The sequence below is a fragment of the Cervus canadensis genome, chromosome 8, assembly GCF_019320065.1.
Source record: "Cervus canadensis isolate Bull #8, Minnesota chromosome 8, ASM1932006v1, whole genome shotgun sequence".
Lineage (NCBI taxonomy): Eukaryota > Metazoa > Chordata > Mammalia > Artiodactyla > Cervidae > Cervus > Cervus canadensis.
The window spans coordinates 64,538,222-64,553,243 of NC_057393.1; the positions used below are offsets into that span (position 1 = coordinate 64,538,222).

The 15,022-nt window shown below is 36.3% G+C and overlaps 1 protein-coding gene across 3 annotated transcripts in view; it reads left to right on the top strand.

The window, feature by feature from the left end:
• P4HA1 (prolyl 4-hydroxylase subunit alpha 1) overlaps positions 1–13,113 on the top strand; it is a 97,624-nt gene extending 84,511 nt beyond the window's left edge. For all 3 annotated transcript variants that reach the window (XM_043476620.1, XM_043476619.1, XM_043476618.1), the window contains 5 exons: positions 2,720–2,773; positions 5,718–5,783; positions 10,058–10,126; positions 10,626–10,722; positions 12,023–13,113. In XM_043476620.1, the coding sequence (XP_043332555.1) occupies positions 2,720–2,773; positions 5,718–5,783; positions 10,058–10,126; positions 10,626–10,722; positions 12,023–12,093 (357 nt within the window). In that variant the 3' untranslated portion in view covers positions 12,094–13,113. The remainder of the gene's footprint in view (positions 1–2,719; positions 2,774–5,717; positions 5,784–10,057; positions 10,127–10,625; positions 10,723–12,022) is intronic.
• Positions 13,114–15,022: the final 1,909 nt, after the last annotated feature.

Sequence of the window (15,022 nt, forward strand, 5' to 3'; positions counted from 1 at the left end):
CCATTTTGAATATAGCAGTGTGTTTATGTCCATCCCAAACTCCCTATCTATCCCTTTCCCTTAGTCATTCCCCCACCCCCAACCATAAGCTTGTTCTGAGAGTCTCATTTTTGTTTTGTAAGTAAGTTCATTTGTATCAGTTTTTTAGATTCCACATATAAGTGATCAAATGATATTTGTCTTTCTCTGACTTACTTCACTTGGTATGACACTCTCTATGTTGTTGCAAGTGGAATTATTTCATTCCTTTTTATGGCTGAGTAATAGTCTATTGACAAGTATATACCACGTCCTTGTCTATTCCTCTGTCAGTGGACATTTAGGTTGCTTCTTAAATGTCTTAGCTGTTGCAAATAGTGCTGCAGTGAACATTGGGGTGCATATATCTTTTAGAATTATGGTTTTCTCTGGTTATATGCCCAGGAGTGGGATTGCTGAATTATTTGAAAGCTCTGTTTTTCATTTTTTAAGGAAGCTCCATACTGTTCTCTGTAGTGGCTCTGTCAGTTTACATTCCCACCAAGAGTGTAGGAAGGTTCTCCTTTCTGCACACCCTCTCCAGCATTTTTTGTTTCTAGACTTTTTTATGATGGTCATTCTGACCCTTGTGAGGTAATACCTCATAGTTTTGATTTGCATTTCTCCAATAATTAGTGATGTTGAACATTTTTTTCATGTGCTTTTTGGTCATCTGTACGTCGTCTTTGGAGAAACATCTATTTAGATCTTCTGCCCATTTTTTGTTAGGGTTTCTTTTTTGATACTGAGTTGTGTGAGCTGTTTGTGTATTTTGGAGATTAATCCCTTATCAGTCGCATTGTGAGAGAAGTTAGCTCAGGTCCTACTCATCTTTTCCCAGAACCGAGTCCATTTCAGTTTGATTTCAATTTCAGTTACAGCATTATTGCTTTCCATTTCTCTGCTGCAGTTGCCTTTGTTGGGCAATTTCTTCTAATTGTCTATTATTGCAAAATATCACATAGATTTTTACTGGGGAATAAGGAGGCATATGCTTTGCTGTCTGTACAAGAACTGAATAACAGATACGCAGTGGCCAATCATTGATACTTTAGAGAAATGGTTGGTCATTGGTCATGTTGTATAGCTGTTATGTAGTAATTTGTGGATTGAAGAGCTAGTAGCAATATTTGCTACTATATATAGTAATTACTGTGGTCTTGTATATAATTACTCACAGTTAATGTAACATGGTAACTGAAATGTCCACTGTGCTGTTGGGGGTCTAGTGTTAATGGTTACCTTTGAACTGTGGTGTTGGAGAAGACTCTTGAGAATCCCTTGGACTGCAAGGAGATCCAACCAGTCCATCCTAAAGGAGATCAGTTCCAGGCATTCATTGGAAGGACTGATGCTGAAGCTGAAACACCAATACTCTGGCCACCTCATGAGAAGAGTTGACTCATTGGAAAAGACCCTGATGCTGGGAGGGATTGGGGGCAGGAGGAGAAGGGGACGACAGAGGATGAGATGGCTGGATGGCATCACTGACTCGATGGGCATGAGTTTGAGTAAACTCCGGGAGTTGGTGATGGACAGGGAGGCCTGGCGTGCTGCGATTCATGGGGTTGCAGAGAGTTGGACATGACTGAGTGACTGAACTGAACTGAAACCATGATATCTGAGATTTGTGCATTTTAGAACTGTGCAAAACAGGACTGCCTGTATTTAAGTTTGCCTAAGTAAGTTATCATACTCCATGGTCATCTACAACTTCCTTGGTACTCATTTGATTATTAAAAAAATAAAAGCTATGATGCGTCTTTTTCTTTTCTAATTTGTATTTACTCTTACCTGCTTAACCTTCACAGGCTCTTTCAGGCTACTTGATATATTTCTGACTGAATAGTCTGATCCAAACCAAGGCATCTACAACATACGAAGTAAATTATCCACAGTAATAATAATTTACATGAGACTTGGACTTTGCTGTGGGCAACAGTTTTAATTATGTACTCATTTTAAGAGCAATGCTCTTTAGCTTACATTTTCCTTTCATTTTGTTAGCATTTTGTCATATTGGGGTGAAAAGAGGTAGTTAACATTATCTTTATTTTACAAACAAGAAAACTGATTGTATCCAAAGTTACATATGCTGTATTATAACTAAGAAATCTGGACCATGAACTCAGACCAAATATTTTTCTTACTTTCTTTTGCTGCTTCACACTGGGGCATTGTCACATCCAAATGAAGTTGTCAGGGCCTTCCAACAGGAATAATTAAATTGGTGTTAACTTCTTCCCTTTTTTTACTTAAGTAGGGAAAAAAAAAATACATATTCAAGGGGGATTTCATTAAAGTAGACTGGGAGTTTGCCAATACTTTGGGCTTTGGGAAACATGAATCTTGATTTAAATTCTTAAGGAAAGTGTTTAGTGACAATAATAAAAATTGTGAAATTCTAATTTTAGAAAACTAATTCTAAAAATCAAAGTTTGTTATGTATTAGGAAAATCATGTGCTCCAAACATTTGCTAAAGAAAAGCATATTAACTAAGATTCTAAAATAGCATATAACAGCTGTTAGTTTTTCATCCTTGATTTCTTAGAAACTCTCACTGATTAAAAAAAAAAATCCTTTGCTTCTCATTTATTTAGAAGTACCTAACTGTGATATATAAGACATCAAAATGGGACTCAGATTTTTTTGAATAGTAATCTTGATAGTTCTTTCATTCATGCCGTGTTTCTCATCCAGGTAGCAAATTATGGAGTTGGAGGACAGTATGAACCCCATTTTGATTTTGCACGGGTAAGTAAAAAAAAAATGGAGAATGTAGAAGTTCCACTGAAACTTAGGCATGACATGTTAATTCTGTTCTTTTAGTATTATAAATTCATAGCTCATTTTGGAATAGATTTGTAGCTCATTTGTGGAAGCATGGTGGGATAGATATTCTGTACATTTTAGAAGTAAGAAACAACTAGAGACATGGTAAAAGAATTTAGGATACTTTTAAATGCATTGCTGAGCTTGGGAGAAAGTATAGGAAGTTCTCAAAGGCAAACTGAACAAAGAAAATCTAGAGACTAAAATTAGAGTTAAAAGGAAGCAAAAAGGCTGAGGCTGAAGGCATATACCTCCAGGAATGTAGAGCTTTGGAGATTAACAGCTCTGTGAGAGGATCTGCATAAATGTAGGCTACTGACCTGAGATCCCTGCATAAAACCTAAATTTCTAAAGGCTTACACCTTCAGAGAAAAAAAGGATGGCCTAGAAAATCATCTGCTTTGAGTCAGGAAACTTCAGGAGTTTCCTTTTGCATCCTGGCTTGAGTAAGATGTATTATGGGGAATTTCTTTGGGCAGTTTGAAGGCATAGGCCTGCCAACAGCTATAGGTGCCTGCAGGGTGTTGATACCTCAGTGATCAGTTACAGAATATAAAATAACTATACGATACTTTAAAAGATAAGACAAAAATGAATAAATTCTCAAAATGATTTAACTGAAATAAACAGACTCTTCAGGTTGAAAAATTTTTTGAAATTTTAAATTTAGTGGCTAAACAGATTAGACAGCTAAAGTGAATTAGTGAATTGGCCAGTAAATCTGTAGGAATTACAGGAATACATTTTGAAAGAAAAAAAATATAAAATAGATGCAGAGACTGGAGGAGAAATAATATTAAAGCAGTTTGTTAAAAAGCCATCCTTGCCCAAGTACTCTTGCTTAAGTGTTTAACCTTTTAAATAAAAGTAATTTTAACATGTTGAGCTATGAATTATGTCATTACCAAATCTTAATTTAAGCTTTATTATAATTACATGAATTCTAAGAAATGTGCCAAGTATTCAATAAACTTCTTGATCTATTACCATTTTTATTTTTTTTATTTTTATTTTATTTTATTTTATTTTTTTTTAATTTTTTTATTAGTTGGAGGCTAATTACTTCACAACATTTCAGTGGGTTTTGTCATACATTGATATGAATCAGCCATAGATTTACACTTATTCCCCATCCCGATCCCCCCTCCCACCTCCCTCTCCACCCGATTCCTCTGGGTCTTCCCAGTGTACCAGGCCCGAGCACTTGTCTCATGCATCCCACCTGGGCTGGTGATCTGTTTCACCATAGATAGTATACATGCTGTTCTTTTGAAACATCCCACCCTCACCTTCTCCCACAGAGTTCAAAAGTCTGTTCTGTATTTCTGTGTCTCTTTTTCTGTTTTGCATATAGGGTTATCGTTACCATCTTTCTAAATTCCATATATATGTGTTAGTATGCTGTAATGTTCTTTATCTTTCTGGCTTACTTCACTCTGTATAAGGGGCTCCAGTTTCATCTATTACCATTTTTAAATAAGAGTATATTCTTTGGAAAGGAAACACAGTCTGTTAACATATTGTGTTATATTCCTTGACTGACTTAATCCTAAAATCCTAGATACTTTCTGTGTATAGGCTAGCAAAGAATATATTTTTAGTCTATTTTCCTTCTATTTTCAATTACTGAAAAATGTCTTAGGATCTTGGATGACGTGAAAGACTGCAGTTTAAGTTCTGACATTAATGTAACTAAACTTTTTTTCTTAGATTTGTATTTTGAAATAATTAGAGACTCCTAGGAAGTTCCCCCCAAAAAATGTACAGGAAGAGCCCATGCACCCTTCACTCAGCCTTCTTCAGTGTTAACATCTTGAATAACTATAGTACACCATTAAAACCAGAAAACTGGCACTGGCACAAGCAACAGAGCTCATTCATGTTTCACCAGTTGTACTGGCTCTCGTGTGTATGTGTGTATAGTTTTGTTACATGTGTAGCTTTGTGTAACTACCAGCCCAGGTCGGGATACATAACTGCACCATCACTGTATATTACTCTAGCTCCACATACCCCCTGCTATCCCTAACTGCTGGTAGTCATCAATCTGTTCTTTACGATAATTGTTATTTCATAAATGTCATGTAAATGTTATGTACAGCATGCATCCTTGTAAGATGGTTTCTTTTCACTCAGCATAATTCCCTTGAGATTCATCCATGTTTTTGCAGAACATATTGATAGGGTGTTTCTTTTTATTGCTGAGTAGTCTCTCATGGTATGGAAATACCAGTTTGTTTAGTCATTCATCTTTTGAAGGATATTAAGGGACATATTGAGGATATGACAAAGGAATGTGTATAAATTTCTGTATGAAAAATAAAATACTTTTTTTTTTTGAGAAAATGCCAAGAGACTATTCTGTATTTTAATTAGCTTTAAATAGCCAGATGTAAATTCTCCAGCTAGATTAAAGTGCTGACAGTCCAAAAGACAGGAATAGTAGCAGTGTAAACATTTGAATGGATCATGAGTTCAAAGTAAATCTCAAAGTTATTTTTTTTACCCACAGAGAATTGATTTAATGAATGTGGCTGAAAGTCTCTCATGTCTTGCTTGTTTGGAAGCTAAAACTATAGGTGTTAATTTTTAAAACAATCTGTGGATAGTAGATATTGGTTTTCATTGTATACACTAACACATCTGTTTTTCCCCCCAAATGCTCTTATCAAAAGTATTCAGTGTACTAGTTGAATCAACAGTCAACAAATATTTGAGAGACTTTTGTATATAGTGCACTGGATATTACAAAGGAACCTTTAGGGGCTATTTTTAGCATACTGTTCAGCATGTTACTGATGTTTAGTTGCCTATGGAGAACTTGCATTACTGAATTTTACATCACTGAATTGTATTTTATTCACAGAAAGATGAGCCAGATGCTTTCAAAGAGCTGGGGACAGGAAACAGAATTGCTACGTGGCTGTTTTATGTAAGTTATAGCTAAAATTTTCATTTTAAATGGGATTTGATCACATGCCTTATTTTAATGTGTTTAGATGTTTGCTTTGGTTAGCTCTTAAACATCTTAGTTGAATGTTTCTTACAACTGAGTAAAGAGAGTTAAGATTTTTTTTTCATTTATCACTTTTTCAGATTGTACTTACTACATCCTGAGAAAGAAAGTTAAAATGATCATATCAGAAAAGTGTACAAATCATAGGTATTAACTTGATAAATTTTCACAAAGGGAATATATCTAGTGTATTCGGCACTCAGACCAAGAAATGGTAAATTACAGCACCCTGGAAGCCCTTTCCTCAAGGGTAACCATTCTCACATGTTAATTACTTTCAACACAGTATGATGTTTTTAAAAATTGTTTATCTATTGATATATATAGAAAAAACCAAGCTTTGATCATATAATATTTGCCCCAGTTATCTATTGCTGCATAACAAATCACACCAAAACTGAATGGTTTAAATTAATAATTTGATTTTTACCTTTCATGGTGGTGAGATTGGCCTTTATTCATGGTTCTTGCTCTGAATCTCTCATGATGGCTGGCACTTGGGGTCACCTTGAAGGCTGAGATTGAAGCTAACCAAAATACTGACTTGTGACCTGGGCTTCCTCACAGCATGGTGACTGGCTTCTAAGAGCAAGCATCCTCCCACAAAAGGCAGTACATGACATTTTTATTAGCCATGCTCCAAAGTCAAATACTATCACTTCTGCTGTTTTATTAATTGAGGCCATTATAGATGTCTTCCATGCTTCAAGAGGGAAGGAACATAGACTCTACCACTCAAGAAGGATGTCCATGTCATGTAAAAAGAACACAGGGGTCAGGACATATTGGGATATATTAGATTGAGCAAGTACAATCTCCTACAGTGTTGTAACCTTCATTAACTTTAAAAGATTTACTTTATATTGATTTAGTTTTGCTTATTTCATTGTTATTTCCATCCCCTATCCTCCTTTGATTTATATGAAATGGAATCTTTTTGTTACCTGTTTTACTTCACCCCCTACTAGATCTGTGTCTTCCTACTCTGTCTGGTTTCTTTCTTCCTTGCTCCCTGCTACCTTCTGTTTGTCTTCTGCCCAGTTTTTTCCCATTCTTCTTTCCCTCCTTTTTTTTTTTTTCAAGCAGACCTCTCTCCCTGTATCCAACCTACCTTGTCACTCTCCTGATTTCTCTTCCTCATCCCTCTCTCTCTTTCCCTCTCACAACTCCATCTGGTTTGCAGAAGGATCTTAAGACACTATAAAAAAAGGATTTAAGATGTATAAGATAAATTAAAAATGAGAATTATCACAAAGGGAAAACCAGGGGAGAAGTTGATAACACTACGCAAAAATTCATGTTGTGAAGTCTTTGTATACTTTTTAGAGGTGAGATCTGTAGACTTGTACTAATTTATATACCATCTTTTAAGTGTGATGCTTGTCAAACTTTTGATCTGTACATCTTTTACTTTGTCAGATTAGCAGTTATTGTGGTGTTTTTATTTTCATTTATTTTTATTAGTTGGAGGCTAATTACTTTACAATATTGTAGTGGTTTTTGTCATACATTGACAAGAATCAGCCATGGATTTACACGTGTTCCCCATCCTGAACCCCCCTCCCACCTCCCTCCCCGTCCCATCCCTCTGGGTCATCCCAGTGCACCAGCCCCGAGCACTCGTCTCATGCATCCAACCTGGACTGGCGATCTATTTCACACTTGATAATATACATGTTTCGATGCTGTTCTCTCAGATCATCCCACCTTCGCCTTCTTCCATAGAGTCCAAAAGTCTGTTCTATACATCTGCGTCTCTTTTTCTGTCTTGCATATAGGGTTATTGTTACCATCTTTCTAAATTCCATATATATGTGTTAGTATACTGTAATGGTCTTTATCTTTCTGGCTTACTTCACTCTGTATAATGGGCTCCAGTTTCATCCATCTCATTAGAACTGATTCAAATGAATTCTTTTTAATGGCTGAGTAATATTCCATGGTGTATATATACCACAGCTTCCTTATCCATTCGTCTGCTGATGGGCATCTAGGTTGCTTCCATGTCCTGGCTGTTATAAACAGTGCTGCGATGAACATTGGGGTGCACGTGTCTCTTTCAGATCTGGTTTCCTCAGTGTGTATGCCCAGTATTGTGGTTTTAATTTGCGTTTCTCTTATTAGAGAGGTTGAGCATCTTTTCAGATATTTAAAAGCCATTAAGCCTTTGCTTTTGGCTGTATTTGATTCATAAAAGCAGACATACATGATGCTGTATTATTTGGTCCAGTATTCATAAATGTTAGATTATTTGTAACTATTAGACTACATATTAATTATGTCCCCCTTTAGTTATATATTGGAGAAGGAAATGGCAACCCACTCCAGTATTCTAGCATGGAAAATCCCATGGACTGAGGATCCTGGTAGGCTACAGTCCATGGGGTCGCAAAGAGTTGGATACGACTGAGCGACTTCACTTTCACTTTAGTTATATACAGCATTTTTATTAATTAGTTTTCATTTTTTCCCACTATTTGAATGCTCTTCCCAGATAGGCCCATAGCACAAAGTTTAAATTTCTCTAAAGTTAATTTTTCATTGCTTAAGAGTGATCAGGTCTTTGATACTGGTTATACGTGTATCACAGTAAAATACACGTCTTTATATCACTCAGTGCCTTTAACTTTAAACTGTTTGATATTAAGGTCAGACTGTTTTGTTTGGTACAGCTTCCCTGGTGCCTTGGTGCAGCATTTGCCTATATATCACTGATTATAACATATAGATGGATTTTGCTTGATGATACACTACATTATACGTCCTTATTTTTTTGGAAAAAATCTGCACTCTGATCTCTGTTTCCTTTGCCTCATTTTGTGCATGTGCTTCTTCAATTTATTTGGAAGATTTGTGTTTTTATTCTGATTTACCTTTAAGACTATAAGATTTATAAAGTTAATTTTCTAATTTTTAGTTACTATGTGTTGATACCCTACATGAGAAATGACAAAACTGGTTGTAGTTTGTTACTTTTCTCTTAGTGTTTATTTCTATTTTGTTTGAATTCACTTATTTAAATATTTATTGAATACCTACTATTTTGAGGTTATCATTTTAGACACTGAAGTTCAGCAATAAAACAGGTGAAAATTCCTACCCCCATGGAGGTGATATTCTAGTGCTATATAATACATATTTATACCCTTATGTTACTCAATTTGTCAGTTTTAAATCCTCTCTTTTTACCTCTTGGCTATAAAAGAAATAGCTATCTTCCAAATCCTTTTCCAATCTCCCTTGCTGACTTTATCTTTCCTTTGCTTTTATCTATGTATGTAAACCCAAATGGCATCTTGTTTTTTAAAAACTGATCAGCATGCACCAACCCATCTGTGTAAATAGAAGTCCAGGTATTCTCATTCTAGTTTTCAGTATCTTATCTGTCTCACAGCATGTTTAATTTTTTTTTTAAATATCTGGCAGTTTATTAACCAGTGGAGCATACTGAACAACAAACTGTTACATCTTTCAGGAAGAAAAAATACTAAATTTGAAAACACATCACCCACTGAATTTGGACACAACACCTCTACTCAATTAAGAGAAACATTTATACAGTCCAGATCTTTATTTTTACACCCATCAGTCTATGAATTCATAGGGAATGGGCTCCAACAGTTTGGGTTCCTTTGCATTGGTCCTCATGAAGTGTGCTTGCTTCTCTGGGTGGAGCAGGCTGGCACTTAAGCTGAACTCAAGTCCCTTTCTCTCTGGTTTCCTTCTTTTTTGATCATTGTCCTTCACACGTTTCAGGAATCTATCTCAGCACATTAATTCTTTTGGCAAGAATCTTGTTCTTGTTTGTTTACAGTGATGCCAACAGCATGCTGGGTAACACTGTAGACTCTCCTAGTTTTGCCATGGTAACATTTGTGGGGCATTCCTTTTTGAACAGTACCCATTCCCTTGGTATCTATAATATCACCCTTCTTGTAGATTCGCACATATGTGGCCAAAGGAACAACTCCATGTTTTCTAAAAGGCCTAGAGAACACATAGTGGGTGCCTCTCCTCTTGCCCTTTGTGTTGGTCATTTTGGCGAATTAGCCTGAGGGGCCAGGGGAGAGATGGAAAGCAGCCGGAGACGCGCATGGGCCTTAGCTGGAAGATGGAGGTTCCGGCCAAAAGGGGCATGTTTAATTTTATTCCACCAGCACTTTTGATAATACTCTGTCATCTCTTATTAGATGAGTGATGTGTTAGCAGGAGGAGCCACTGTTTTTCCTGAAGTAGGAGCCAGTGTTTGGCCCAAAAAGGTAAGTTTGATTTGTCATTTTAACTGGGGGTGTTTCTCTGTATTTTTTTCCCCTCAGGAAGAGAGATACCTTTAGTTATTTATCTATAAAAATAAATAACATTTTAAAAGGTAGTATACTTAAGGAATACATTATCTATAGGAAAATCCTTACATTTTTTTTTTTTTTGGTACAATTTACCATGGGTCCCCAGAGGTATGAACAACCAGGGATTAGTATTTAGAAGTTTTCATTTTTAAAATGGGTTCCATATGATGCTTGCTATTTATAAGATGTGTTAGCTTTGGCAGACATACTTCTTTGTTAAGCAACTCTGATGTTAATGTTTTCAGGTCATTGCCAAAATTTTGTAAGTTATGTCATACTTTCAGAATTCTATTAGAGGAAGATATAGTGCTGCCATGGAGAATTATTTCCACAAAATAGAGGAAAATTTAATTACTGTAAAAGTGATAACCTGATACTTTATTTGGGGATAATTTTGTTTTGTTCTCCTTAGGGAACTGCTGTTTTCTGGTATAATCTGTTTGCCAGTGGAGAAGGAGATTATAGTACACGGCATGCAGCCTGTCCAGTGCTGGTTGGAAACAAATGGGGTAAATATTTCCTGTACTCTCTGAATAGAATTTATGATTTTGGCCTCTTATTTTGGAATTATTTTTTATGACAATTTAAACACTATTTCCACTTGTTACTCTGAGAAACACTAATTGACTCAAAGTTGAGTTAGACAATATCTTCCTCTCATGGGATCCACAGTTGTCTCAGACACATTAGTGGGTAGAGTATAATGTAGTATATAATAATACAAAGATGTAAACAGAAGACAGTAACTACTTACATTTAGGGAGGCTTATTTGAAGTTTTGATTTTTCTGTTTGGTCTTGAAGATAAGCAGTTGTTTTCCAAGCATGTTAGGGACCAGGGCCAGGACTCGTATGAGGCTGGAGAGCTCTCAAGGGTCATGCAAGTATAGAACTGGCCAAGTTAAAAAAGGGAATAGAAATGGGTAAGATTATTTTAATAAAGATTCATTTAACCCCATAACTATTTTAGTATGTGTCACTTGGCCACACTTCAAAGATTTAAAAAGAAGTGATGTTTATATTTGTGAACCACTGGACTAGAATAAAGAGAGGCTAGCACAGGAGAGATGAGTTTAGAAGGCTGTTTCCTGTTTTCTAAGTGGGTGATGATAAAGGCTGGACTAAGGCAGCTGCAGAAGATTTGGAGAGCAGTGAACAGATTGAAGAGATCAAAGAAGGAAAAATGACAGGGTTTAATGAATGAAAGATTGGCTACACAGGTTAAGAAAGGTAACAGACTAGTTAAGAATTAGTAAGAGTTTAGATATCTTATACATGTTGATGCCATGTTCTACAATATAGGAGAAGAAGGAAATTAATTCCTTTTGGGGTGTATTAAATAGTATCTTGGAACACAGGAAGCTTAATGAGCACATAATAGAGATTAATCACAGAGTTGCTCCTTTAGCGTGGAGATACCCTGGAGAAGGAAATGGCTATCCACTCCAGTATTCTTGCCTGGAGAATTCCATGGACAGAGGAGCCTGGTGGGCTACAGTTTATGGTGTCGCAAAGTCAGACATGACTGGGCGACTAACACATATGCACATCACAAGCCTTAGATTGAACATTAGAAACTTTAGGAAGTGTACATTTACAGATTCTCAAATGTACATACATATAAAATCTTCTGTGTCTCCATCATTTAGTGAAGTTCTTGAAAGACAATCTCAGTAGCATGCATATTTGTCTGGTTTTGGTCTTGGGTTAAAAAATTCATGTTGAAACTTCACTATAGAGCTATATCTCATAAGTTAATTCAATACTAGTTAGATAGCAGGATACATTAATATATTTTGTTCTTTCACAGTATCCAATAAATGGCTCCATGAACGTGGACAGGAATTTCGAAGACCATGCACCTTGTCAGAATTGGAATGACAAATGAACTTTCTTTCTCTCCTGTTGTACTCTAATGTGTCTGATACACACAATTCCAGTCTTAACTTTCAAGAGTTTACAATTGACTAACACTCCGTGATTGATTCAGTCATGAACCTCATCCCATGTTTCATCTGTGGACAATCACTAACTTTGTGGGTTTTTTTCCTTTTAAAAGTAACACTAAATCACCACATTGTACATATAAAAACCTTAAAGTTCAGTTAGTATCACAGAGGACAAAAAGGCAGGGTTAAAAATGAGGAACTTTTACCTTTATATTTTAAAAACTTTTTTTGGTTGGAAAAAAAAATACACGTTAAGCATCTGGTTGTAATATTTCAGTATATCTCTGTTGGTTGGTGGTGGACTAAAATGGTCCATCTGATTAAGGAACAGATGCCTTACAGTGTATACCTAGGTACTATGTTTACCTAGTCTTAACTTTCTTCTGGATCTGCCTGACAACTAGGAATAAATTAGCCCTCTAAACTCGGTTCCGTTTAACATTTGCCCCTATGTTTTCTAAGTAGATTTTTTCTTCTCCCAAGTCCTTTTTAAAGTATTCTTTATTTTTACCAATCTGCTCCTTTCATAGCTCCTCTGTGGTGAATTAAATTTGAGTTAAAATACTTTGATTTTAAAAAAATTTAACAGAAGGTCCTACATTAAAAAGTTTTGGCCTTCTTAACAGAAATGATCATGACTTAGCCTGTTTCTTCTTTTTCTTAAATGACTCATGATTTTGTCCAAAAATTTTTGTTGTTTTCCTTAGCTCTAATTCCTTGCCTCTTATTCCAGCTACAGACAGCAGGGGATGATGATGTTGGCATTCAGATTAAATAAATATTGTGCCTTAGGAGACTGGAAGTTTTAAAATGTACAAGTTCTTTCAATGATGAGGGAATTGATAAAAAAAAAAAAAAGTTTTTCCTAAACAGTCAAAATGTTTGTTTCTTCAATTCTGAAATGTGTTGTGACAATAACCTATTTATGATCTTAAACCTTTTTTTAAAAATGTTTCCGTTTTCTGTGTGGTATTTTTCATATTTGAATGTGAATGTATGCTGTTGCAATAACAGGTTCTTTCTTTATATTTAGGACCTAAATTTATTCTCAATGTTCATTCATTCTAAAGTCTCATTGTATGGTAGAAAATGTAGGCTCTCCAAACCTTCAGATATTTAATCAAAATACATTACCTTTAAAGGGAGCTCCAATCTTTAATACTACGGTTATGGAATTTTTACAATAATGTTATATAAGACTTTATTTTCTTCAGATATATGGTGTGGTAGTAGAAAGCTCTGACCTAAGGAAGTATGTTACTTGACCCTTTAAGCTAACCTTTACATTTCTTATGGTGAACCCTAGTTCATAATAGGGCTCTTTATCCTTCACATAGTATTCAAATAGGAATTTGGTTAATTCTCTGGGAAAGAGGGTATTCAAAAACAATTGGTAAAAAGTTAACTGAAGTTTCTTTCTTCCACCTATCCTTTGTTCCACTACAAAGTTGGTGATGCCATCCAACCATCTCATCCTCTGTTGTCCCCTTCTCCTCTTGCCCTCAATCTTTCCCAGCATCAGGGTCTTTTCCAGTGAGTTAGCTCTTGGCATCAGGTGGCCAAAGTATTGGAGTTTCAGCTTCAGCATCAGTCCTTCCAATGAACACCCAGGACTGACCACCTTTACGATGGACTGGTTGGATCTCCTTGCAGTCCAAGGGACTCTCAAGAGTCTTCTCCGACACCACAGTTGAGAAGCATCAATTCTTCGGCGCTCAGCTTTCTTTATAGTCCAACTCTCACATCTATACATGACTACTGGAAAAACCATAACCCTGACTAGACGTTTGGACCTTTGTTGGCAAAGTAATATCTCTGCTTTTTAATATGCTATCTAGGTTGGTCATAACTTTCCTTCCAAGGAGTAAGCGTCTTTTAATTTCATGGCTGCAGTCACTATCTGAAGTGACTTTGGAGCCCCCCAAAATAAAGTCTGCCACTGTTTCCCCATCTATTTGCTGTGAAGTGATGGGATCAGATGCCATGATCTTAGTTTACTGAATGTTGAGCTTTAAGCCAACTTTTTCACTCTCCTCTCATTTTCATCAAGAGGCTGTTTAGTTCTTCTTCACTTTCTACCATAAGGGTGGTATCCTCTGCATATCTCAGGTTATTGATATTTCTCCCGACAATCTTGATTCCAGCTTGTGCTTCCTCCAGCCCAGCGTTTCTCATGATGTACTCTGCATATAAGTTAAGTAAGCAGGGTGACAATATACAGGGTTGACGTACTCCTTTTCCTATTTTGAACCAGTCTGTTGTTCCGTGTCCAGTTCTAACTGTTGCTTCCTAACCTGCATACAGGTTTCTCAAGAGGCAGGTCAGGTGGTCTCTTTCAGAATTTTCCAGTTTGTTGTGATCCACACAAAGACTTTGGCATAGTCAATAAAGCAGAAATAGATGTTTTTCTGGAACTCTCTTGCTTTTTTGATGATCCAGCAGATGTTGGCAATTGATCTCTGGTTCCCCTGCTTTTTCAAAAACCAGCTTGAACATCTGGAAGTTCATGGTTCACATATTGCTGAAGCTTGGCTTGGAGAATTCTGAGCATTACTTTACTAGCGCGTGAGATGAGTACAATTGTGTGGTAGTTTCAGCATTCTTTGGCATTGCCTTTCTTTGGGATTGGAATGAAAACTGACCTTTTCCAGTCCTGTGGCCACTGCTGAGTTTTCCAAATTTGCTGGTATACTGAGGGCAGCACTTTCACAGCATCATCTTTCAGGATTTGAAATAACTCAACTGGAATTCCATCACCTCCACTAGCTTTGTTCATAGTGATGCTTCTTTGACTTTGCATTCCAGGATGTCTGGCTCTAGGTGAGTCTAACTTCTAGATGGTCTAACTTCATGACCATTGT